General features: G+C 41.6%; 1 protein-coding gene across 1 annotated transcript in view; it reads left to right on the top strand.

Moving 5' to 3' along the window:
- The window catches only part of OTC (ornithine transcarbamylase), a 29,987-nt gene extending 9,801 nt beyond the window's left edge, over positions 1-20,186 (top strand). Inside the window, exons 4-10 of the mRNA XM_074814575.1 lie at positions 2,899-2,986; positions 8,659-8,812; positions 15,840-15,962; positions 16,633-16,686; positions 16,808-16,957; positions 17,986-18,123; positions 20,127-20,186. Coding sequence (XP_074670676.1) covers positions 2,899-2,986; positions 8,659-8,812; positions 15,840-15,962; positions 16,633-16,686; positions 16,808-16,957; positions 17,986-18,123; positions 20,127-20,186 — 767 coding nt within the window. The remainder of the gene's footprint in view (positions 1-2,898; positions 2,987-8,658; positions 8,813-15,839; positions 15,963-16,632; positions 16,687-16,807; positions 16,958-17,985; positions 18,124-20,126) is intronic.
- The last annotated feature ends 6,707 nt before the right edge of the window (positions 20,187-26,893 follow it).

The raw sequence follows: 26,893 nt of genomic DNA, 5'->3' as shown, positions 1-26,893 counted from the left end.
TAATCTATTCTGGCTCTGCTCTGTGAACATTTAATACAGTTTGTTGAAGATACCAAGATTCATATAAACACTTAGCATGTGGCTTTGGATATGACCAGCTTGTGACAACAAAGAGAATTAATCTTCCAGTTTAACACACCACTACAGCATGTGCTTATTTGTTGAATTGGTGCCTGCATATCTTCAAAAGTCATAATTTTTTTCTTTCTGCTAGTAGTCTGGATGAAAGAATCTGAAGCAAATATTCTGTCTCTGCAACTATACGAAGTAGAGCACAGAGCTCGTGTATTTCCAGATGGAAAGTTTTGGATGGAAATATGTTCCCAGGCCCTGCACAGATGGCCGGTTCACAAACAGAAAGCCCAACACATTAGGACTCTGCTATGTACACAGACTCCAGGTGGTAGCTCCAGCTGGGCTGCCTGATGTCTTGTAATTCTGAATAAATGGCCAGATTCCTCTTTTTCTACCTGGGCATCATTTATAGAAAACAGAACGTGTCCAGGGACTGTGAAACATCTACTAAAGTCCATGCATTTAGAAGGCTAAAATGCAGAGCTGTTGTATTATGTGGAACTTGTGGGGATAAATCACTGACATAATTGTATATGAGTTCGAAAAAAACCACAAGAAGCTGGACAGGAAAAGTTACTACAAACAACGTTTCATCCTTGAGGTCTTGACTTAAAAACTTGCATTGAATAGGTAGGCTGTAGTGTCTAGGCAACTGTTTGCATACATGTTCCCATAAATACAATGCTTGTGTCTGAGCTGCAGAGGGGAGTAGTATTTGAGGAAACCTAAACATTTTTCCTGCCTTAATACAAATATGCTTCTGAATAACCAAGAAAATAGGGCAGAGCAATCAGCAAATGTATAGTGCTTTTCTAACAGCAAAAAGTAATAGTAGAATAAGTGATGCTTCATTCTTAAAAGTTTGCTGTGTCTGACTCTAATCTTGTTGAGGTTTGGAGCAATCCTTAATGATTGGGTCCAATTCATCATTGAATCAGGCTCATTCAATGAAACGAGCAGAGATTTGCCCTTCATCTGGTGTCTGGAACATAGTTTTTTTTGATCTGACTTTTAAGGAAATTGAGGCAGTCAAAAGGCAATGATTTGTCAGTATTATTTTTAGCTATTGCATTTTAAAGTCTAGAGACTGACTGAACTGACACAAAGTGTCAGACCTCACCTCAACCCTGCTACCCGCATGGGATGGAAGTTAATAAGGGTTGCTTTGTGTTAGGGGCCCAGTTGTGGGACCCAGGCCTGCCGCCTAAACCTAGTTGCTAGTTTTATCTGTGAAAGGTTTCAGTGTTCACTCCTGGTTTAATCCTTTTTTTGATGAGTAGCTGTGGGATCAACTTTTTAATCTTTGTCAGGCCTGTACAAACATCATGTTGAAGCTGCAGTCCTGGAGATGTCTGCAGTGCCATCTAATGGCTACAACCAGCCCAAGCAGCTTTTAACCTTTTTTTTTTTTTTTTTTTTTTTTCTCCTTTTTTCTTTTTATTTTTTTAACAGCACGAAATTTGTTAGCACCTCCAAGAGATAACAGTTTAGTACAGAAGGAGGGTCTCTGCTCTTCTGTGCTGTATGCAGCCTTTCTCTTCCTGCCAGTAAAAATAAGATGGGCTTCCTGCTAGAATTTTGTCACAATAAAAGGCTCACTCCCCCACAGTGTTGTCTTGGCATGGTTGGTTTGTCCACACTGGAATCCCCTGGATATTTCCTTCATCATGGATATTAGTGATAGGGCAAGGTCTCCCTGACAATTTCTTTACTAGAAGGGAGTTGTTCTTATGTGGAAAATCTTCCCCAGTGCACAGAAAATGCCTTACAAGGCTACCTACAGCCCAGTTCCAATCCTACATTTTGTACATCCCCAGTTGTAGGACCCTGTGTCCTGTGCTAGGCTTATGTTAAACCATTTGTGGCAGTTCATAAAACAGTCCCCCTCAGGCCCCATCCTCCCAATATGTGGCTGTGATGGACTTTACATTTGAGATTTGGTGGAGGGGGGTTTTAGGCTTAAATCAGGCAAAGGCAGGGAGACTCTAGTGTTTTCCTCCCTGTCTGTGTCAGCTGGTTGCTTGTGGTAACTTTCTAGTGGTGGTGCAACATAAACAAGGCAGGACAGAACTTAAGAGTTGCCCTTAGCGTAATTTGTCTTTATCCAAAATACTGTCCAGAATCTTTTAAGTTCCCCAAAGTGTTTTATGTTCTTAAGTGATGCTCAGGTCTTTCAATGGTTTCCTGTTCAGAAATGGATTTCATTCTTCAGACCTCATCCACCCAGTTCCTTGGCTCACCTTGTAAATTCCTAAGTATTGCAGAGTGGAGGGATGCTGGCAGTGCTTGAGATCTTTTCTCTCTGTCACATTATAATTTTTAAGGAACTTGGTCATTTGCAACCAAGCTCTAGCTTGTTATAGTGTATGAGGAGACTTAGGGTTTTCTATCTGAGTGACTATACTTGTAGCTTCTTGCAAGGATGTGGAATTACACCTAGTGACTCAGATGGCCCTTCTAGGATGTGAAGGCCCTTGAAGCAGAAATTCAGCATGATGAATGGATTACCTAGCTCTTAACAGGGAGCCACAGTGATGCTTTTGGCAATATGTAGCCTTACAACTTGAATGACTGTTCCTATGAACACAGAGCAGAACTCATGCCTAAGGATTTCAGCAAAGCATCACATTTGAGTGGTTTTATTCCAAAATACATCTATTTGTGTCTTGTGTGTCAGAATTTAAGTGTTTGAAACATTTGGATGCCCTGATAAGTTTTACTTTTATTGCTGTAAATATCTTTTACATGAAGAAGATTTTGAGTCTTGGCTGTAAATATGAGGTGCTGGTGTTTAATTTCTTTTTTAATTTGCCCTCACTGTAGGATTTGCTCTCCTTGGAGGACATCCTTCCTTCCTTACAACACAAGACATACATCTGGGCACTAATGAGAGTCTCACAGATACAGCGAGGTTGGTAAAATGTCACTTGATTGATCACTATGTATTTGGTAGTTGATCAGGCTGAAACCTATCTTACAGAATTTTGGAAGCTAATATTTTCTTTTTGGAAAATGTCAAAAGGCACTCCAAATTTCTTAAATATTTGCAGATCAGCTCACAGAATCTGTAGTTCAGTACACTATCATTCCATCCACTCTAGCTCTCCAAATCATCTCACAACAAGAAATATTTTTATCAAATTTGGCACATGGATTGTTAATGAGAGTGACAGTCACACAAATGGAAACATTTTATGAACCTCGGTAGTATAGCTCCACTGATGACAGCACATATATTCAAACAATACTAGAACCTTCTGGTTCTCTTGCTCCTCATGGAGCTAGAAGTACAACTGACTGGCAAATCAAAAAGCAAAGACTTTATTTATCCTAGTTAGGCCAGCTGCTGGTGGGCCTTAGCCTACTTGCAGTGACAGGGTCACACTGAAGCCACTCTGATCTCCCTATTTCAGCAGCACCAAACTTGACCAACATTTTGCAGCCAGTTTCTGATTTCATGTGCCTTCCTTCACTGCTGTACCCACTGTCAGGACTGCTGTGGAGGCTGGACTATGGCATTGTTCTCTTACCGCCCCCCTTGGAAGATCTTAATCATGCCCAGTCCCACATGCATGCAGGGATGGGTAGGTAACAGCCTATTCTCATTGCCATAGCAGGGAAGAACTGAGCTCAAAGTTTTTTTCCAGTGGATTCCTTCTGATGTTGCAGAAAGTAAGCAGAACATGAGATTATCTTTTGCAGGTACTCTTGCTATTTTTCATAGCACTCCATGTATTAAAGACTCATCCAGCCTCAGTATTGTGCTGCTTTCTAGGCAGGCTTTTTGCAGCCTGAGGTCGATTCAGTCAGGCTCAGCTGTTGGAAGGTTAGTAGTGTCCAAAAGGTCCTTTTTGTTCTGGTGAAAGATATGCAGTGTCAAGCTTGTCAGGCTCAATTCAAAATATGCAATCAGCCAGCTGAGTTTTGCCTCTGCTGTATACTACCCTTTTCACAGTCAGTGGGAGAGATTGTTTGAGAACTATATTGTTGTTCTCTCTGTGATGAAATCCAAGGAAAATGTAAGAAAAAGACCAAACATTTGGTCTTTTTAAATTTGAAATTTTCCTTTCTTGCTTTTAACTACTGGAAGTGGAAGACATATGGGTGTTGATAATAGTCAAAATTTCAGTCTCTTGAGGCTTCAAAGTACTTTGTGTTCACTCCCTGTTAGATACATAGCTCTGCCAGTATCAAAGTATGCTGCAATGATAGTGTTCAGATGTTTCAACAAAAGTGTGTCCCACTGCCTTGCTTTAGTACCTACAAGTTTAAAAGATTCAGAAGTCGTGTAAACGTGTGGGCCTACAGAGAGAACAGATTAGTCTGAGACTTAACAGTCAAGTCTGAGGTACATTAGACCACTGTATCCAATGGCCACTCTGTCCAGTTCAGCAGAGCTCATACACTGCCATGGGATTCAAATACATCCCCTCAAAAGAAATTCTTCAGACATCATGAGACATAACCTCAGTTTAAGAAGTACAGCTATAGCTTCATTAAAGTGTGCCATTTGAGTGCCTCAGAGAACATGCATCCCTGCTACAACTTTACCAGCACGAGAGATGGAGGGTTTTTCAAGTTTCATCCCCCACACTGATGTAAATAAGTATTATTCTCCAAGCATCTTGCCTTTTTTTCTATTCTCACTGCACCACTGTAAGCAGAGAGTCTCTCATCTGAGAAGGGGGAGGAGGAGAAGGTGCTGACAAAGGGCACACTAGGAGGGAGATGGGCGGCTGGTGCTGAGACTGGGGCTGAAGAGATAGAACTTATATGGTGAGTAGGGGTACTGGCATACCAGGCTGGAAAGATGAAGATCAGTTATTTACATCAGCTTAAAGGAACTGAAATTGAGAAGGGATGGATCACACCAGAGCAGTGAGGAATGAACGAAAAAGTGCAGAGTGTCACATTTGGGAAGGAGTGACTTCAGGCTCCAAGACAAAATGATGTGGAAGGATTGCAGTGCCACCAAATGTGGCAGGTGAAGCCAAAGGAAGGATTAATTTACCACGGCCAATATGAAATTGCACTGTGGCACTTGTGAATGGGAAGGAAAGGACAGATGGTGAGAGTCTTCAGAGCAGTATGTCAGTGTGCCATGTAGGCTGGTGGCTCCTTGGGGACTAGGGAGGCTCAGGTGCCAGGAAATCCTCTTGGGTCAGACAGCACCAGGTCTCGTCAGCCAGCACCCAGCCCCCTGCCCCCAGCCAGGGAGTAGGGCAGCTGGGAGGCAGCTGGAGGTAGCCACAGTCCAGGGCGTCGGGCACCTCTGTGGGGTTGGGGGTGGGCCAAGGCCAGGCTGGGACATCATCCTGCAGGGTGGGGGTCCAGGTCAGGATCAGCATGGGCACAGTTACAAAGCAACAAGAGATGTGACTCCCAAGAGAAAGGGCTTGGCCCTGATGGAGGCTCCTCGCAATGCTGTTTGGGAGCCTCCTCTCCCCCCTGACATCAGAGTGTTGAGGGGTAGCCCTCAGCTGCACTATTGCAAAGTTGGCTCTGAGCCCCAGCAGTCAAACATCCAGGAAGGGGAAGGATGCAGTCAGGGCCCTTATGCAAGTACTCCAAATGTGCAGGACTGTCACCAGGAGGCTCTCTGACATTCAGACACCAACTCTGCAGCAAACCCAGGTGTGTTCTGATACACAAATGGACGTGCTTTGTATAGGCCAGTTTTCATTTCTTTTTCCAAGTGGGATAGTAAAGGGCCAATGAATCTTTCGTTCTTGAATGACTTTTGTTTGTACAAGCAAAAGGGAAGAAGTAAACTACAAGAAATAAGGCAAAAAGTAGAAGCAAGCAAATCTTCCAGCCATTCTGGAGGAGTCCCCATTCTGTGGAGAAAGCCACCCACTTCCCATGCAAGCCTTTAGCCTGCCTTTTCTCTGCCACTGCTTGCTCTTCCAGGTCAAGCCCCTGTTTATGAGCCTGACCTGGGGATTTTGTACCTCTGCTGAGTCACAGTACTTACCTGCTACTGTGGAGTGAGGAGTTTCCCAGGTCCTTACAGAGCCCCACATGCTCTGCTTTCACTCCTGCTCTCATTAGTAGAATTATTATTGACTTTGCATAATCAAGGCTGAGCAGTTTACCCAAAAGAACGGCCCAAGTGTTAATTCCTTGACATTTCTTGTGAATGAAGGATAACATGCCAACATCTTTCAGTTAATGTAAGAACAAAAAAATAATGCCTGTAGTAAACTCCGAGGGTATTTCAAATATTTACAGCCACGTGTCTAGGTCTCTGAAGGCCTTAGAAGTACTTGAGATTGAGACTTAAAGCAAAAGGGGCACAGATCTATAAAAGTCCCAGTTTTTGTTAGAATTGCTGCAGGTAAGAGTTGAAAACATTTCTGCTGTGAACATATTTTTAGTGACTTATTACCTGCTCATAATACAGTTCTTCCATGCTTCACAAGACATTTACATTTACGCTGACACAGGAGCAAAAAGTTACCACCCATTAAGGAACTCTAAGCCTTTCAGTGCTGTTTGGCATGTCTGATATATTACATAAAATGAATCTTTCCACTGTAGAGCAGTTCCTTTGTGCACCACTATAGCTCAGTGGCCGTAAGGTTCAGTGACAGCACTGAAGAACTCATAGCATGATTTTACCAGTCCACTGGCATTATTAGGGGATGAATCTCTGCATCTATGGGGAATGGGTTTACGTCTCACCACTTACTGAGAACACATCCACCCTATGCCCCAGTAAGACTATGAATGACAATGAAGTAGTCTTGTCAGAAATTCAAACCTTTTGAATCAATACATACTTTCATAACAAAACCAAAACGCTACCTTGGATAGCAATATTCTACTCAAAATATATGCAAACGTCCCATGTTCAAATTCAGAGATCAGCCCCACCAAAAAGGCATACTTCTATTTTTGTTTAATTTTGAATTCCTCGGAGGATACACTTGAGTAAAAGTTTCCAGCTTTTCTCTGTAGAAATAAAAGTTATTTTGAAAAGAGAGAGATGCAGCACTCAAATACACTCAAATATTTCCAAGCTTTCAGATTTTGAAGTTTGTAGGCTCACAATCTTGCAAAAAGAATGAAAAGAGAAAAACACCTTGTAGTTGGTGATAAATAGGAACCCTAAATGAAAAGTCACCTGTGCTTACTCCTCCTCACCTTCCAAAACTTCACCTTTACTAAAGACTGTTATCTAGCCAGGTCTTTTACCTATGCAATCCCAGTCTTACCTGGTTTCCTTTTAATTGATTTGATTACAGGAGACTTCATCTATTCAGATGATAGCTAGTTTAGAACAGAACAGGTTTTCCAGTCACATGCTTCAAGCTACAATAAATACATACACAGAGAAAAAAACCTTGTGAGTTAAGAAGAAATAATGGCACAAACAGCAACTATTCCAGTACCTTGCAATCAGTAAATACATTGTTCAGTTCCTTCTTCTCACTAGTAGCTGCTATTGGCAGTCTTTTCTTCAGAGAGCACTCTATAGGGAATCTTGTAACATTTTATAAGAGTTTTGCCTGTGTGAGGAGTGTCTGGTGTCAGTAGAAAATATTTGTTACCACCTTCATCAGGAGATTTGTCTGTGTAAAGGCCATGGCATTAACAGCCATATTTTCACAAGAGGAGATACCAGAATTCTTCATGGCTAATCAGGAAGATAAATACTGCAAGGATTTTTTCATACTCTTCTATTCAGTCTCTTCCTTGTTTTGTTTTAAGGTCCTATTAGAGATAACATGAAAACAGAAAATGCCACTTCAAATTCAGTCTTCAGGACCTGATTATAACACAAAAATGCAAAGAATGCAGAGGTCCATCCATATTTAATTTATCTAAAGAATTCAGAGAATACTGACTATACTGTGCTAATCCACTATGCTAATCTCTGAGTCTTTCACACTGTGGCAAGTGAGGTTAAGGCCAGAGTGGTACAGTGACTCCTGCATGCCCCTATCAGTATACCGAGTTTCAAATTTGGGCATTACTTTAATGCTGATACCATGTGTGCCAGTACACAGGTGTGTAGGTAGGAGAAAGAACAGGCTGGTGTTGTTGGCCTCCTGTTTCTGTGTTCATTAAGATCAGTAAAGAATTGTGGTAATCTAAACCAGATCTGTATTCCTAATCCTCGCAAAGGTCAGGTTACGATGCAGAGACACTAATATTCAGTCAATGCTGCATTTGTTCTTTGCTAAAAGATTCAAGAAATCTTCAACTTATCTCTTCTGAAGTTATCAAATTCTTCAAATATTACATTGTTGTGCAATCCCTTATCTTAGTTCAGATACCTTAACATTTGTGGGTGTTACATCTGTAGCTACAATCAAACGCTAAAGAGAAAAAGCATAAAATACAGCAGCAGTTTTCATTTACTTACTATAGTTTGTTAACAAGTAAAACTGCTTATTTATTAGCAACTTGTTAAATGTCTGCATTTAAGTGTGTTATTCGGGCATGATAAATTATTCAGGTAGCTGAAAAAATTTGATTCATTACTACTTCTCATTAATATTTATGTGTTGCATGCTGAAGAGTGCAACCGGGCTATATTTATTATGTTTGACTTGGGTAATTTCTGCTATCCTCTAGGGTGCTGTCCAGCATGACAAATGCAATCTTGGCTCGAGTTTATAAGCATAACGATCTGGACCTAATGACGAAAGAAGCCACGATCCCAATAATCAATGGATTGTCTGATTTATACCATCCTCTCCAGATTTTAGCTGATTACCTAACTCTTCAGGTAACAATATAATCCCCATTTAATAACAACTTTTTTTGCAAAGTCTTGGTAAGTATTTGGGGAAGTAACATTCAAAATCATTTATTCCTACGTTTTTCTAAGTGGTAATTATGTGGCACTTACTTATTTAAAAAGATCTTCATCCAGCAATATAATTAAGGACCTGTTTAATTTAAAACAATTACGTAGTCCTATCAGCTGTAGTGGGACTGAAGTTAAGCATAACATTAAGTACTTCATTGGAATTAGGCTGCAATTCAAAAAATGTGCAGGGGGCTTTACATATTAAGATAAAAGTGAGATGTTGGCTCAACCAGAGCCAGTGGAAGTTTTTCCACTGACTTTAAAAACCTCAGTAGTCCACTCTTGATTCCTCCCTCACCTATGAACAGTTTAAAAATAATCACTATCCATATATTAGGAAATGGGTTGAACAGATCCATTTTGAAAAGCCAGTTAATGCTACCAGTTCAAACTCCTAGTCTTCAGGCTCTTAAAACTATTTAAACTTTGCTCACATAAAAGAATAGTTTAAAAAGATCATATTTTATAGTTTAATCTAATGAAATAGTCAATTTGACAGCAGGATAACGTTTTACACATAGAATACCAGATGTTTATCTGTGAACAGAAGGACTATGCTGTTTTACAATCAGTTGAGGAACTGGCTTATAAAAAAGATCATTATACTGCAGTGCTGGTTGACAACTATGATGAACTCCTCTGACCTTGTTTACTTTCTGAATGAATAAAAATCACACTGCTTGAAAAAAGAGAGGGCAGAATAATTTCCTGATTCATTCAGCTGTGTTTCTCAGGTGTCGAAGACTCTGCTATGGGACATTCAGTATGTGAAAAAGATCTAGTGAGAGTAATACTAAATTATTCATGCCTTAAAATTTAAATACTGAAAGACTCATATGTTTAGTGAAAATTACTTTTTCCTTACTTTGATTAGTACTTTTCATAAACTTTGCAATACTTAAAGTGAAGAGACCAGCAAAAATTGGTGAACTTTAGACTAAAATGCTTCACATAACCTCAGGATAAGGTACGTTTGTGAGATCACATTGAGCCAGCCTCAATGAACTGTTCAAATTATGTAAGACAGTAAGCTGTAATGAGAATGTCATCAATCATTAAATGTCATAGTTTCATTTAAACACTGTGTGTAACTGGAAACCAGGTGAATCTTATGGATGTGTTTTGTGGGGGGTTGTCTTGCAAACACTTTAGTTATTAGCATCTTACCACATGTGAATAACAGGCTTCAGGAATAATCTTGACTCACAGTCTACACGACTATTGATATCTCTATGCCAAAACCTGGTTTGATCCGGGCCACTGACTACGGCACCAAAGTTCAGTGCTGTTGCCCTGTACTCCATCTCCATTCAATGAAGAGAGACCACTGAGCATCTCAATCAGCCTCTAGGGATGCATCTCTTTCTCCACTGATCTTAGGAGGAAACCTATGGAGATCAGCAGAAAGAATACATGCCCTATTGATCATCCTCTGCTCCTCCTCTGTTGTGTCCTTCTGTAGGGCAGCCATGGTAGAAGCTCTAGGTGAACATGAGCCCACAGGATGGACTTTTCCTTAGTTTGAATACCTAGGGCAGCAGCAACAGCAGGCAGGTGTCCTTGTTGCATCAAGCCCTGGGGAGGACGTCTCTGGAAAGAGTGTCCCTGCATGTTTTACATGATGAGGAAACAGGACTGTAACAGTTGGTGCTCAAACAAAAGAAACATTTGACATGGAGAGGTATGACAAACTGAGCACTTACAGAGATCTCAAGGAATGGCTCAGCTTTTGGACAGCCATAGAAACTTTTTAAAATTTACAGCATTTTCCCAGTCAGCCTGATTGATAAACAGAGCACTGTTTCCTCCAACTGTGCCCGTCTCTCCCCAAGTCTTTCCAGCATGTTCCTTAGCCCAGACCTTGTCAGGAGGCCTTTAGAGGGCAGCTGGGTGGCCACCCCACTTTGCTGCATGCTGCACCACTGGTTTCTGACCCACTTTCCATTCTTGCTTTCTTACCCAGGAGAAAGAGGCAGGCAAGGGGGAGCTCTCAGCGGTGCACTGTGGGTGTTGGCACTGCCTGATCTTTCCCTTTCTGGCCTGACTGTCTGCTGCCTTTTTTCATCTCTGCACTGTACACTGAGGTGGAGAAGACTGGTCTTACAGCCAGTAGCATATAATAAAATGGCATTTTAATCATATAATGAACTTCACCAGGTCACAGAAGTGGGATTAACACTTGAAGAAGTGTGAGCCACAGGGTCTAGTTGTTACTTACCACAATCAAACTTCTCATGGGATTTTCAGCAGGGTAAAAAGATGTTATTTGAGTACTGCCTGCAAGAAGATTAATACAGAGATGTTGAATAGTACCACTGATTCTTTAAATGAACTGGAAGGTTATATATAACATTTGGACTGCTTTCCTGCAATGTAGAGGCAATTTATTTGATTTATATATACATGCAAACTACAATAGTGGCACAGACCACTAGTCTTATATGTAAATGTAGTTACAGATTTTGTGCAGTTTATTTCTCTTTAAAAATGTCTCTTCCTTATACCTGTAAATATTTTTCTGCCTGGAGCTGCTCCTCCCTGCTGTCAGTACATACCCAAAATGTACTTTTATTTTTCCTCTTCTTTTTTCTCCTGCTGCATTTGCCAGTGGAGCACTACATGCACTCTGGCCCTCTTCATGCTTAGTACATTTTTATTCTTCCATTTTCTAAATCCTATTAATTTTGTCATGTGCCTTCTTGAATCCTCTTCAAGTGCTTTCTCTTTGCTCTGAAACTGCCTAATTTCCTGGTTTGTTTTGTCAGAATGTCTTCTGGCTTATGGCTTCTGATTCCCTTTTCACAGGTGCATTTTAGTGTGGTTATTTTAGTATAGTCTGTTGCATTCCCCAAACAATGTGACTGGTTTATTTTCAGGGCTGTCAGTTCCTGTTCTGTATTCAGGGTGTTCTTGTCAGATCACAAAGTGTGCTCCTGTCAAGAATACTGGGGTGAGATTCTTCAGGTTCAACATCCTCTTGCCCAGTGCCTTCTTCCTGGGGAATCTGGGGCCCCTCATATGTTTGATGTCAAAGCTGGCTCTGCCCTTTAATACTGTAGTCAGGATTAATGCCCTCTATTATTCGAAGACAGATGTTTTTCTTAGCATGCATGCTACCCTCTTTCTTAAAAGTTGGGTTGAGCTGAGTTTGCTCTTGAGATATAACCCACTAGAAATGGTTGTAAACGTTATGCAACCAGACTTTGAGGGTTTGGGGATTCAGCCTTTAAAGACTATGAGTTTGTGTGCTGGTACTGTGCAGACGCAGAGCCACTTCTCTGTCTGTGCTGAAGACATGTAACAGCCCCTTGCTGAGTTCACCCGGTGCCTCTCAGTCTCCTGGGTGGAAGCCGTGGCTCACAACTTCTGCTCTGCGAAGCTTGGCTGGAGGGCAGCATCACACAATTTGTATTCCGGGGACAAACTGGGGTATTGACATTGATTCAATTGATATTAATGTCACTGGCCAAATCAGCTAACTTGTAGCTGACTGCAGGATGGCCAGTCTGGTAATTAGAGTGGATCCATATGCCACTAGCCTTTTATGTCACTGGTCTGAAGAGAAATTTCTTTTTCAGAAATAAATTGTTGGCTTAAGAAATATATCAGTGATTCCTTTTCAAACAGTGTAACAAATTAGTGTTGCCCAGCTTGAAGAGGGCTGCCATATATTCTCAACTTCTTGATGAGCCCAAAGAGCTCAAATTATTGTAGTCTTTAAATTCATCATCATCATTATTCTAACAATTAGATCCCAACTAAGATCTGGACTGATCCTCTAGAATATACTGTTTCAATAACCATGACAAAAACCAAAGTGGGAGTAAGAAAGATAACTGGCCCAGCATCTGCCTTCAGCTCAGTTTGAGAGCCAGGAGATCCAAGTTTGCCCAGTTTCTTATCTACTGGATTGCACTGTCTCCCAAAGGGCTAAAAGCTTTGACTAGGCCCCTGCTTTCCATTTTAAATTTTGACATGTTATTGATTCATTATTCAAAAGCTTGTTTTAATTGAGGGCTGTTATGACTGTTGTGGTCAAACATTTCAGAAGTAATCTATAATGGTGTCAGAGTTTCAGCCTAGCTGGAAGCAAGTCCAGGCAGAGGCAGACACGAATGTCCCTAATTAGTTAAACCAGTCTTCTCTAAACATACAACAGTGCTAAATCACTGAGCATGCCTATTTTTCCCTGGGTTTGATACACTGATACACTGCGACTATGGATAAGAACAGAATGAAACGCTGTAAAAGCAGCACCAGGATGAGAAAGTTGACTCTAAAATTGACATTAACTGTTTAGGTGGGATTTTTCGTGAGAATAGAAAAGCCAAGTTTTGTGGTACTACAGCAGCAATCACTAGTTTGCCAAAGAGGTGTTCTTAAGGGAGAAGGGCTCTAAGCTTTCTAAATATGTTATTTTTTGTATGGCTTGACTAGGAGTGTAAGTATTTTGAAGTCAGGTTCCAAATGTAAAGAGAAACTGCAGAACACCCAAGCAGGTAAAAAGCCTACATCAGTATAAGAGAGTCTGGAAAAATTGGAGAGGGATGTAGGGGGAAAAATATCTTCAGAGGCTCAGGTGATCAGCATGTATTGTAAAGGTTCTGGCTTAACCTACAGTGTTACCATCGTGGCAAAACACTTTTAGCAAGATTTTCACTGTGCAGTTGTATAAATATATACTATAAAACGGGGGGGGGGGGGGGGGGAGGGGGGAAGTATGTCTCATATACAGTAGCTTTTGTATTGCCTCAAAGCTTTATGCTTCTGACCAGCACAATCGTCTCGTCTTTCTTGGCAGCTGAGGATGTAGGCATGTAAGCAGTACAGTCACAGTCATAGAGAGCTGGAGAGGTTTGAGTTACAGCAGCAGTGTACCAGTGGCAGCATAAAGCCTAGCACAGGATATAAAATAGACACACACAGCTTGATTCTGCCTTGTCTACAACTTCTTCCATTAACAAAACGTCTTCATTAAGATTAACTCAGCTATGTCCACTCTATACAGTAGTCGCTGGCAGATGTGGCTTTGCAATTTGCAGTGCATATTGAGGGTCATTATACAGACATCTCCAATACTTTGTATTTTATCTGTAACAGCTAGTAGCTTGGGAAAACAGAGAGAAGTATTTAGTGTGCACTGTGCTTCTTTTAATGCAGAGTAGCAGCTGGTAATAAGGTGGAAGTTATTTAACATAGTATATTTGTGACTCACTAGTCAGTGCTTTGAGCATTACAGGCGGCAATGTCTATTTTTAAACAGTGAGATCAAAAGAACTCAGGGCTGTCTCGTTTTCCTCTGGCTGTGGGTTCATGTCTCAGCTATCACTAAGCCCTAGCTGGAAACAACCCCTTAAATAAATGCTTTAGTTTGGCCTTGTCCTAGGAGCACCATTGCTAGGAGATGTGGAAGGACTTTGAAAGATCCTTAGAGACCTGCAGAACTGTTAGACTGAAATAACTTCCACGTCCACAAAGTCCCAATTTGCTCTCCTGTAAATGCCCTTGCATCAAACCTCTGCCGGTGAGCCTGCTACTAACAAACTTCAGCTGAAAAAGTCACAGTTTTATGATAACATAATTTTAGCCCTTAAACTGTGTGCAGCTTAGGACTCTATTAGGTTTAGATTTCAACAGCATTTTAACATCGTTCAATATTTCAAGTGCTACTATTTTTGACTCAAAATTGTGGTCACTGGCAGAAACACCAATAACTTTGTTCTGGAACAACTTCACAACTATTTGTTTGGGAGAAGTTGCTGCCAGGAGAGGAGGGGGTAGTCCCAGCCCTTTTCCTGTTCAGTCGTTTGGCACCTTTGCTGCGACTGCCTGCAAGGTTGCCAGTTACTACAGCTCTACAATGTGGATGCTTATCCTCTCTGACAAGCATTGGATCATGTCACACAAAGTGTTGAAGCACTGTCTGGCTTCCAGCTACTACAATGCAATTGTAGCATGGCCCAGTTTTGAACTAAGAATAAAAGGCTCTCTATTGTGTCTTTAGTCTTTCGAGTCATGAGGGGGAGTTGTACAGAGCAGGCATATAGAAGTATTTGGTTATGTCTTTACAAACTTTCTGGTATCAACTTATCTATAAACATGCATATTTAAAACAAGGCTTGCTAAAGGGCCTCAAATTGTCTTGCTCTGGAAATATGAAACTCCTGTTACTCTTGTTCCTCTCTAGGCCTATCTGTTGGTGGCTGAGGGCCAGAGTAGCCACACACATACAGGCTGTAAGTGCCATCAGGCAAAGCTACAGTTAACACTGTAATGCTGTTTCAAGTTCGGGTAATCCACACTTTAAAAAAATCACTGCACTCTTTGGCTGTACAACAGAGAGCAAACCCTGCAGGCCATGAGCGGCACAGCTGATTTCAAAGTATTGCTCTTTGCTGTCCTGTACAGCAGTGATGGTTAACATGCACTCTAAGGGCATGACCACTGCCATGACTGCAGGGAACATCGTGCAGAGACAGCCAAGCCAGAGCAAACCTGAATAGGGATATTTTCACAATCTGGGGGAAAGCTGGAAGAAGTGCTATCCTAGACATTAGGACTGACTCTAAATTAAGAATTTCTACCATTCACTGATGTTTATGGGCACCACCCATGGCTGTATGGCTTTGGTGCTAAAGTTACTCTATGTCTGGTGATGTGTCTCTCAGCCTGGGCCCTACCATATGGCATACGTGTCAATGTGTCCTTCACTGGAGAAAGCTGCAGCACTTGGGCCTTTGTTTGAGACATGGGGGACCTCCCCTCCCTGAGCATCTTGTAGCTGCAGTAAGTTAAGTTAAAGGTATGGTTCCATGCAGCTGGCATTTGAAGGTAGCCAGCCTTCTTTGCACCAGACCTGTCTGATCAACCCCTCCTACCTAGGGCATCAGCTTGTTCAGCTTGCCAGGAACATAACCCCAGGGCTGTCTGATTCATCTGGCAGGAGCACTATGGTGGGCTGAATGGGCTCACTGTCACCTGGATCGGGGATGGAAACAACGTCCTCCACTCCATCATGATGAGTGCTGCAAAGCTGGGAATGCACCTGCGTATTGCGACTCCCAAGGTAAGAAAACCATGTGGATAGAGTAAGAAAGGCAAACTTTGCCCATTCTTCTCTCAGTCACTTGGATAATTCCCAAGGGCCTCAGTTAGTGGTGCTCGCACGTATCTTGAGGGCCAGCTTTCAGAACCAAAGTTCAGAATCCTGATTCAGTTATTTTGATGCAAAGCAGGAGTAATTCTACTGAGTCCAACTTCAGAAGGGCTGAGGGGAATTCATGACTGCAGTATAAATCACAGAGAATGATAATTCCATTTGAGAAAGTGTTACAAAGTCATCCAATGCCCTCTCCCTTTGAAAGTTGTTTCAGATTGGTGGAAGTGTTGCGTCTTGGTTGGCTCAGATTGGTGATGTGGCTTTTTAGAATGCTGCATTGTAATACAATATAAAATATAAAACAAAGAATCAACTTAGAACAAAAAAAAAAATTATGTATAAGCATTTCATTCTGTAACTGTTGAAATAAATTTTTCTTACCTTATCAAAACACTTTCTACCAGTTTATCTCCAAAATAAACTTTCAACAAAATCAGCATATTTTCCTCAAGTTTTACAGTTCTGGAAGACATTCTTCTTCCCATAGCAAATGGTTCAATCAGTATTTTTCTAACCAGTGATCAGTAAAGATCTTACATACGTTCCATGATATGTTACCTATCATCTCTTTTGGCAGGGCTTTGAACCAGACCTCAGAATAACTGAAATAACTGAGCAGTACTCCAAAGAGGTAGGAGCCTAAGAAATAGCCTAGTAAAGTAGTTTGAATAGAGTTTATTTTCATTATAAACGAAAATAAATGAAGTTGAAGTTCTGTGTCTTCCTGATCTTCCTTATTTTATTCACATTAGTATGGCACGAAGTTACTTCTCACAACAGATCCTTTCGAAGCTGCAGACAGTGCCAATGTCTTAGTTACAGATACATGGATAAGTATGGGACAAGAAGAGGAAAAGAAAGAAAGACTAAAGGCATTTCAAGGTTATCAGATTACAATGCAGGTAAAAATTGAGTTTTAGTTTTTTGTTGATGCTTTCACAGTTTGCATTGATAAAAATCAACATCAGCAAAGCATGGGTTTGGTATTTTTTTGAGTGGGGCCATGGAACAACCACATGCAAACCTTCCTCCAACTTGAAAAACTCATAAAGATAACAAAGTTTGAATTATTTTATACAGTTCACATGGATTGGCCTCTTTCAGAGCTTCCCAATGAGATCTAACTCCAGAACATGTACAGGAGAGCTACCCTTTTACTTCTTTATGACCTAAAAACTATTTCTAACTTTGAATTTCCTCTTTGCTACCAGAAATGATCCCTTATATTGAATTTAGAATGAGCAGCTCACAGATTAACTCTTAAATGCCTGGACAGCATTTGGGGCAATTTTGTGTATATCTGTCAATGAATAAAACATTAAATACATATCTTTAAAATCATCTAGTTGAAATGCTTATCAGCACAACATCAGTTAGAGAAAACAAGTGATAAAGTATTAATTGTGAAAGATAAAAAGGACATTTTCCTTGCTGATAGAATTACTGGTTTGATTGACTGTATTTTAACAGAAGTTCACAAAATATTATTGATCAGTATGTCTCTGAACTGGCCTAAAGTGATTTAATTCATTGTTCATTGGTATTAGATCAATATATTATGAGTGACGATATCAAAAGAAAAAAATTATAGCCTTTTAAAGTATGGTTTAGCATGTTTTTATTGCAATTATCAATAGTATCGCACTTTATTGATCCATTAGGTCACTGAAATTTTTAATCCCCTACTAAAGCCAGAGAAATAGGAGTAAATATTTGACTTTTGTGAAGTCAGCACTGAGCTCCTACTGACTTAAATGGGGATATTCCCATCTTCTTCACAGATGAAGAATTCTTCTGAAGTCAGTGGAATTCTTCTGAGTTCATCATCCAAGTAACAAGAGTGGGAGCTAATATAAAATTTGTTAGTCTTAGAAGATTTTATTAATGTCCTCACATATTTCTTTATTTTTATATGCCTTTTTATCTATAGATGGCAAAATCTGCTGCTTCAAACTGGACTTTTTTACATTGTTTACCCAGAAAACCTGAAGAAGTTGATGATGAAGTATTTTATTCTCCACGGTCATTGGTTTTCCAGGAGGCTGAAAACAGAAAATGGACAATTATGGTAAAAAAAGAAGATATCAGTAGTTAGAGGTTAGGGTCAGCTTCTGTTCTGCCTTACACTACAGACTTGGATTCAGCCTGATTCCTCAGTAAATAGTAAATGTTAATACATATGTTTCAAATGCTCCCCACAGCACATCACAATTTTGACTATAGGCAACATATATATGTAGCATAAATACTGCTGGACACAAATGTGACCTATTTTGATGATAATCTACTGTTGCTTGACCCAGTTTTTATCACTAAGTGAAATCTACAGTATAAGCTGTAATTTTTTGGTATTTAAATCACTGGGTTTACTCTAATGATTAACTCAGCTGGTCAGTTTTAAAACATGTTAAATGCTGAGGTCCCAGGGATTGGTCTTAGAAACGACAATTTCCTAAACACTTAAAGCTAGAGATTCTGCAATATTCTCTCAGGAAAAACTTCCACTGACACCAATGGGAACTTTCCTTGAGAAAGTACTGCAAGAGCAGAGCTTTGAAGTACCCTGAAAGGTTATGGTGTGGGTAATACTGTGTGATCCATGGGAACCATGAGAGGACAGTTGGCATTTAACATAAACCACAACTCCCCTCTCAGCATTCCTAGAATTTCAGAAAATTACTGCCAGATCTCAGTAGCCTGTTATTTATTGGCGGCTTTAGAACCATCATGTTGGCAAAAGCTAGTGAAAACGTTCAGAGGTGAAAAAAACCCCAGAAATTACATTGTCATATCTCTCAGGTGAACTCTAGATGTGCTCCAAGTGACTAAGCGGTTGAGTATAGTATTTGCCAAAACTCTAGATTTTGGACATGGTCAAAGTTATTAATAAATTTGTTACAATCATAGTTTTCACCTTAAAATTCAAAAAAAGTACTCATATTTTTTAGTTTAACTTTGCAATGTTTTTAATTTTCCTAAACATTTTTTTAAAGAAAATAAATCTTTGGGTTCCAGCTGCACGTCTTTTTATAGGGTTAAGAAAAATGTCATATTTGTATTTTATCAAGCTATAAAAATAATGACTGTATGGATCTTGTTTGTACATTATTTCTACCACTTTCAGCTCAGACAGCAAACTGAAAAATAAATTATTTTCTCAGCTGTAGTTCCAAACACGGCTGAGTGCAGCTACAACATGGGTAGCAGCGAGGGGCTGTGCAGCTGTGTACTCAGTCCCCACTACGTGCCTGGGACTGCCTGTCACACTGAGCAGGGCTGAAGGGAAAGGAAGGACAGGCAACGAGACCTGGAGAACCCTTGTAAATCCAGTTCTGGGCCAAAATAACAATTTGCAGTCAAAACACTGCTGTGAAATCGCAACAGTGTGAACCAGGTAATACCTTGTCAAAACCAAGTAAGCATGGGGTTTGTTACGTACACAGGTGTGGGGAAGAAAGCAGAGCTGCTGCAACACCACGTTTTATTTAGCTGAAATTCCCATTGGTCTCGTTTCACAGCCATACCTAACGTTTGTTGGAGTACTAGGGGAGGTCAGGAGGGGTAGATGACACACTATTAACCTCAGTGAGGATTTTCCATGTTTTTCTACAGAAAGTATAGCTAAACTGGGATAAATTTTAAAGTCCTGATTCTAGTATGGCTCTCACTGATGCTAATGGAAGCTCTGCTGAAATCCACAAGCAAGCGCATGTGCTGTTTGGGTACCTACAGAATCTCCTAGCAGTAGCTGAGGATACAATATAACACGCCAGAAAGGCTTCAGCATTTGACCTAAATGCTTTGTCTGAATTTCTCCTAGGCTGTCCATTAATATATTTTGTCTGCACTGAGAAAACCTATCAGCTACAATACAGAACATCCTAACTGATTTTAAGCTCTTTCCTGATTCATCATCAGAAATTCTAGCAAATAAATCTAAGTGTGCAGTTTTTGTCAGGACAATAATTTTCAGCACAAGACTTTAGAGCTGGAAAATATTTTCCCCTTATTTATTTTTATGGAGTATCTGTTTCCAGTGTGATTGGATTTTTTCTTTTCTTCCTCCTCTAGGCTGTCATGGTTTCCCTGCTGACAGATTACTCACCACAGCTACAAAAGCCTACATTTTGATGCTTGGATTCCTGCCAAGAGAAAAATATTCCTCATCGGCAGAATATTCTGGTCCACAAGGACATAGATCTTCTTCAGAAAGGATCAAGGCAATGAACGATTCTTTAATAAAACCATATAGTTAGCTGTATAATATTGCATTACATTTGTGAAAATGTTAAGACAATAAACACCATTGCAAAAGCTGCTTTTCATCTCGATGCTCCAAGTTGGCTATCCTCTCTAGTGATCAGCATCATAGAAAATGTTCCAAGGTTGCACTTTAATGATTTAACTACCAGCATCATAAGCATAACATAGTCTACACATAGCTGTGCTGGAACTCGTATAGTGTACTATGACAGAATAGCCTTCTCCCTAAACCTGTCCATTTAGTTGCTGACCTCAGGAAGTGTGCGCAGAGAAGAAGTGCTTTTGTTTGCCTTGGTTGCCTGCACTTCCTGGGCACCCTGGCTCCCGTTTCTGTCCTCCAGCCAACCTCCAAATCCCACTCCTGTTTGACACCAAAAATATAGAGACCTTGTGAGCATCATCTTCCTCCATGACATTCCTGTGGGCTGGCACAGGGGGATATTGCTGCAGAACTGGAATAGAACAGCTTCCACAGAGCTGGATGCAGCAGAGAGAGACGGCTGGAAGGAACTGGTTCATTCTTTGTCCATCTCCCCTAGACCTTCACTCCCTAACAGAATTTTGGCTGAAGAAGCAAGTTTTCTATTTCTTTTTTTCTAAGCAAACATGAAGGTCACCATATGATGGAACTGTATACAGGTCCTTTGTGGAAAGAATTTGCTGCATTTTGTCTGGCACTGTAACACGGTGTATGTTTCAGCTAATCCTTCTCAGTAGTAAACAAATTCATGACATTTGTAGTTTTATGATGTCTGGATGTGTGCGTTTAATATTTTAGGTAAAGCTTTGAGTACTATTAAAAACCACCTTCTTTGTTGTTTCTAATTAATTTCAAGAATCTGTTGATTTCTTCCTGCTGTAATACTGGAACAATGTCTGTGATTTTTTAAAAATTCTGAAAATGGGTTTCCATTTTCTGACCAGCTGCAAAACATTATTTAATTCCTTTAAAAACTGGAGTTCACTGTTGGGCCAGACAGATCACTGAAACAAAAATAAAAATACATTTTTTAATCTACCTACTTATAGTTGTTTTGTTGTTTTTGCAGGTATTTGTGTGTCTCTTGTTAAAATTAACATTTTCCATTACAACATTACAGGGGTTTCAATAATTCGGTGATCATTTACACTTCAGCAGAGTCAATGATGGAGTAATAGGGTATGTGCCAGAAATCAATGTTTTACTTCCCAGTTTAGTATGTGGAGGAAAATGCATGCAATACAGTATATTTCTGGTTGCATTAGGTCCTGCTTTGTGAATTAGGTTCCAGTTCAGCAAGATACTTAAAAGTATGGTTGGTCCTCTTGGAGCTAGTGAGCTGTTCAAGTGCTTAGAATTGTAGATATCCTTACTAACCTGATTTCAGTGCTGAGAGTGAGACAACTAATTTTGTTAGTTCTTTCACACAAAACACATTAATACCAGTTTTATTGTGTTGATTAATGTACTATCAGAGAAGTCAGGCAGATTTATAATAACAAACCTGTCTTGTTAAATGTTTCATGGTGAACAGATTAACAATCGTCTGCTACTCTTTTGCTTCTCTGTGTTCTGATTAGAGCTAATGGGCATCTAGGTTATTGCAGACTCTTTTTATGCTTAGGAATCTGAGCAGGATGCCAGACATCTGAATCCCCTTGACATTTTTAAAACACATGCATAGATCTGCTGCACAGCACATGAGCAATGGAGTTCAATATTTCCAGGGGGGTAATTTCATGTGCTTCTAGTCCTCTGTGAACACACAGAGCAAAGGATGAGAGTCCTTGCTCTGTCTTGTGCAAACTGCTCGTACCATCAGCTGTTCTGATGGTTTTTAGAAGTACTGGGAGGACTTAATGCACATGTCCTGAGTGACTGACTGTTGTGTGGAAGCACTGAACGTACTACACATTTCTGGACGTGCAATATCCAGTTTGTGCTGTGTGCCGGGAGCCAGACACATCCCAGTAGGGCAGATTTGCTGAACATGTGCAGGCTGTCTGCACAGCGCGTGCAGAGCAGATCTGACGCTTCCTAGAGGCACTGGGTTGGTACCAAATAGGCATGTATTTTTCTGCCTTGGGGACCCAGAAATATGGTGCCCCGAAGGGTTTCTGTTCTGCCTGAAGGGACTTTCACTGCCTCCCCACACAGCAGAACAGCACTGCGAGGCTTAATCCACTTGTGCAAGTTAAGCATCCTGGGATTGCCAGGTGGTAGCTGTGGTAGTGTGCAAGATAGTATTATTATGCCACCCAGACTCCTCATGAATTCATTACTTGAATTTATGAGTGATGACTGCAAATGTGGTGAGTAAAGGCAACAGCAATAATGTAGAAAGATTTTCTAGGGGAAAAAAGTAGTTATCAGCATTCAAAGGGCTTAAAACAAATGCATAACAGGTAACAGTCACCAATGGCTTACAGTGTTTTTCATTACACTTATTATGCTTTAATCAGTAGAAGTGCTGTTTTCATTGTTGAGTGCACTTGAAGGATAAGATATTGTTTTCTCCGCCTTTTTACAATGGGCCTCCTGCCTGGTTCCTGGTAGCCTAGACCTTCCTTCCACATAAGCCCCACTCTTCTGTTTGATCTAGAGAACAGTTCTGGGCCAGTTCGGGTCTGCCAAGTCTTACCCACATCTGACTCCTCATTTAATAACACCCTGCTCCAGTATCTCACCTTCATGCATTTGCAGTGCTGTGTTCCAGTCCCTCTCCAGGGCCGTGCACCAGCGAGGGCAGCTGCCAGCCTAATTCATCACCTGCTCAGAGGCACAAAGGGAGAACTGTCCCCCCCGCCCTGTTCCTCCTCACTGTGGGGCTGGTTGTGTGCTACTCCATGTACGGCCACATCCAGACCTCTGTACACACAGAGACAGGCACTGTGGTTGTGCATACTAACTTTAGTGCCCAAAGCCCAGCCATGGCCCCAAAGCTGGTACTAAATCTGGCTTTGATATGACCAGGGTAAGACTGATCCCAGCTGAGGCGCTGGGGGACGACCAGGGGCACAGAGGTACTCTAATATCATTTTAGACAGCTGAGGGTCTTGGAGACATCTGCAAGACCTGGCAGATGTGACATTTCTGCACTTACAGCAGAAACTGGTGGCCAGCAAGGCCATGCTACGACATCTCAAATGGCCCTAGGTCTTGTGCTTTGACACCCTATCCACTCCCTCTGTATCTTCATGGCCCTTCACAGAATTACTTCTCTTCTACACCTAGAGTTAGAAATGCAGTATTGTTTATTAGCCATTTCCACACCCTATAAGCAGTAGTTCTGCAGCTCATTACCAGCAGTGGTGGGATTCTTTGGTTACCCTTACACGATCTTCTGAAAGTGATCTAACATTAATTAGATATTCAGTAGAGAAAGAGGGGCAAAATGCTTCTCTATAATTTTCTAAAGGAATAAGAACAACATTTTTTCCCTGTGTACTACAAAGCTAAGTGACAGCACAGTAACTACAGCATGTGAGAGGCCTGCAGAAAGAATTTGCAAATAATTAACATCTCTAAGAATATGAGGAACAGTAACTTGGGAAGGACTGAATGGGGAGCCTGGACAATCAGGAGGGAACAAAGAAAAGTCAGAATTCTCAAACAAATATTTTATTTGCACCAGCTTACAGCAGGAATGACACTGGAAAAAAATCCACAGCAGTTTTACTCATTGTCTGGTAGCAGAAGCAGTCTCCTGTGAGAAGCTGAGTTGCTAAAAGGGAAATACAGGATTAATTAGATTAATTAAATAGCAAGAAAGCACCCAGGTTTAGTTGTGTGAAGTCCTCCAGAACTCCTGAATTAACGTTTACACCTCATAAGACAGGTCAGTAAGTTAGTAATAATTATTTTGCTGCCTTTCAAATTTTGCAAGAGAGGGAGGAGGCGCTGCATGAAGGTCTGAGCGATACACCAAGCTGATCATTCAGTCTGGGGAGAGCTTTCATGACTTAGTTGAGGTACACTGAGCTTCATTTTGTTTTCCAGGAATGTGTGATACTGGAAGTCTGAAAAACAGACTTCACACAAAGGGAAAGGTTTCTTCTTTCTTCTGGGCCTCCCATTACTCAGTTAATCACTTGGTTAATGTGTTGAGCAAATAAACAGTGCTTTTTAGATTATTTTGCCATGGCTATTTAACCAGCTGCCTTTCAAATGCAGAGCCCGGAATTTCTGGGTCTTGCCCAAGGTTATGTGTACCGAGACACTCCATAAGCCACAATAAACATTTTACTCAGCTCAGCATTTGCTGTCATGACTAATGGGATACAGCTATTTGCAAGGTTATTTGGTTCTTACACAATCTTGTTACCAGCTCTTTGAAGAAATCCTAAACCTTTGTGGACTCTGTAAATGCTGATGATCCCTTCCATGTGTATGCGTGTAGAGGATTTTTCTCTAGGGGCAAGCAATCTGAAGTGACTCCATTCAGAGAGCAGATCTTTCACAACCACAGTCAAAGCATTGCCTGACCCTGCCAAATCCCTTGGAAAGCTCCTTGTGGTCTGCGTTATATGTTAGAGGACTATTGAATTCTGCTGCTCTCTAATGGGCCTGGTTTAAGGGGACTGGCACCCGTGCAAAGTAGGCTCCAAGACAAGCGTAATATATCTAGAAAGAGGGACGAGCATCAAAATTGTAAACTTGGCTGATCAAAGTTAATTAATTTAGCCAATACTTAAGTCCGACTGTGATGAACAGCAGTGATAGCTGGAGAAGAGAACTGAAGAGTGGGCAGGGCAGATGCAGGTCATGCTTGGTGATTTAAGCACAAAATAATGTTCATTGGAGGGAGAAAGCTAAACTACTCACACAGGTTATGGGACTTTACAGGTCCCTCTCCAGCTCATAGCTAGCAAGTTCAACAGTATCGCTCACACCTTACTGACTTCTGTCGTCTCCAGCATGCTCATCTGAAACACTCACCTGCTGTCTGAATGTGAGGTGGATGTTCTCCACGGGACACGCCATGGTCCTGCTCCTGGACAATTTGGTCTAGAGGGCCCAGAGGAGCACGCCATGGCTCCCTTGCTGCTCACATGCCCTGATTCCCTGCTGGTGGGAAGCAGGGCATATGGGGTTGGGTGTGCAGTCAGTTTGCTGTCCCAGCCCTGAGAGGTGGGAATTCTCCCATGCCCCCAGGTACTGCACATGGGATCCACAAACCCTCTGCATGCCCCAGCATGGGGCACCAGTTTCTGAAGGTAAATACCAGGCTGATCACAGTAACACCAACTCAGTGATGTTAAAACACCTGTTTTGGGGTGGCCCACACAGAACAGAAAGCTGTCTGGCAGAAACCGGATTCTGTTTGTGTCATGAAATGGAGGCCATAGCCTTTCCCATCCTGCTTCCTATGATGTGCCCCAGCTGAATGTGACCTGGGTGTTTACTGTGCTAAAGAGTTACATTCGACAAACTGCCACCCACTACTCCCTGGGTTCTCCACCAGAGACAGTGCTCATGGATAGCTGCTTCTCTTGGGTAATGAAGAAAGACAACCTATGAGAACCTGAAACAAGAGACACTCTAGTGTACACACAGAAAAATTACACTACTGAGTCCAAGTACAGGCAGTTGCACAAAGGCACATTAGGGTCCCCGCAGGGCTGTAGAAGACCCAGGTTAGAAATGTAGGTGCGAGAGCGCTCTCCTCTCATGCCACCCCCTGCCAGAGCAGCCTGACATGCTCTCCAGTGGTGTAAGGATGGGATATGCACCCCTCTGATTGCCTGGGAGGCTCTCCTGCATGCCTGGGGCACGCTCTTCCCATGGGCGGGCTTCAGCCGCAGCAAAGCCCTTGCTGCTTTCTGCAAACCACTCTGCTCAAGAGCAGCTCGTGCTGTCCCACTGGTGGGCTGCTCCACACCCTGCACCCCACTGCACTGCCAGAGGGCCAGGCTGCCCGGGGCCCCCTGCCCAGCGCTGTGGGGCTGCACCCCCACACCACTGCAGCCTCAGCAGGGGGAGGTTTGCACCCATCCTGTAAACCTGCCTGTGCGAGGCACCCCACAGATGGTGCGTTGCACTTTCCCCAGGCAGACTAGAATATTTCGTAATTGATATTATTTAAAGGATATTTGCTTACTTTGGGAATTTAACTAATTGAAAAGAAATGTCTTCCAGCACCACCAAATCCCTGCATGAGTCACCAGCAGGCTTTCAAGACCCACTCTGCAGCTCAGATTTCTGACTTAAATCCCAGAGCAGTTTTGGGGGATTTCTGCGGACCAGGCACTAGAGGGTGAATGACACATGCACCTTTTCTGGGGGTTTCCCCTGTGTTGGGACAGCCCTGTTGGGTCCTCCGGGGCACAGTCACCTCCAAGGGGAGCAGGGGCAAAAACCACAGGGGAGGTTCAAAGCACTTTAAACTCAGACTGACTTCAAGTAATAAAATATCTTAATCCCAGTCCAGCAATTACAGAACACACCTCATGTGATGATCTATACATATGCCTCATAGACATATAATCCTATAATGCAGAGCTACTGATAGTACTGAGAGCTTTCAGATCCCCCTCTCTTACTTCTCTGTGCTGTGACACAATTGGGTCTTTCTTAAGTCTATCTGTAACCCCGA

The sequence above is a fragment of the Strix aluco genome, chromosome 2 (genome assembly GCF_031877795.1).
Source record: "Strix aluco isolate bStrAlu1 chromosome 2, bStrAlu1.hap1, whole genome shotgun sequence".
Taxonomy (NCBI): domain Eukaryota; kingdom Metazoa; phylum Chordata; class Aves; order Strigiformes; family Strigidae; genus Strix; species Strix aluco.
The sequence above is the reverse complement of the archived record's forward strand: the minus strand, read 5'-3'. Positions and strand labels throughout refer to the sequence as shown.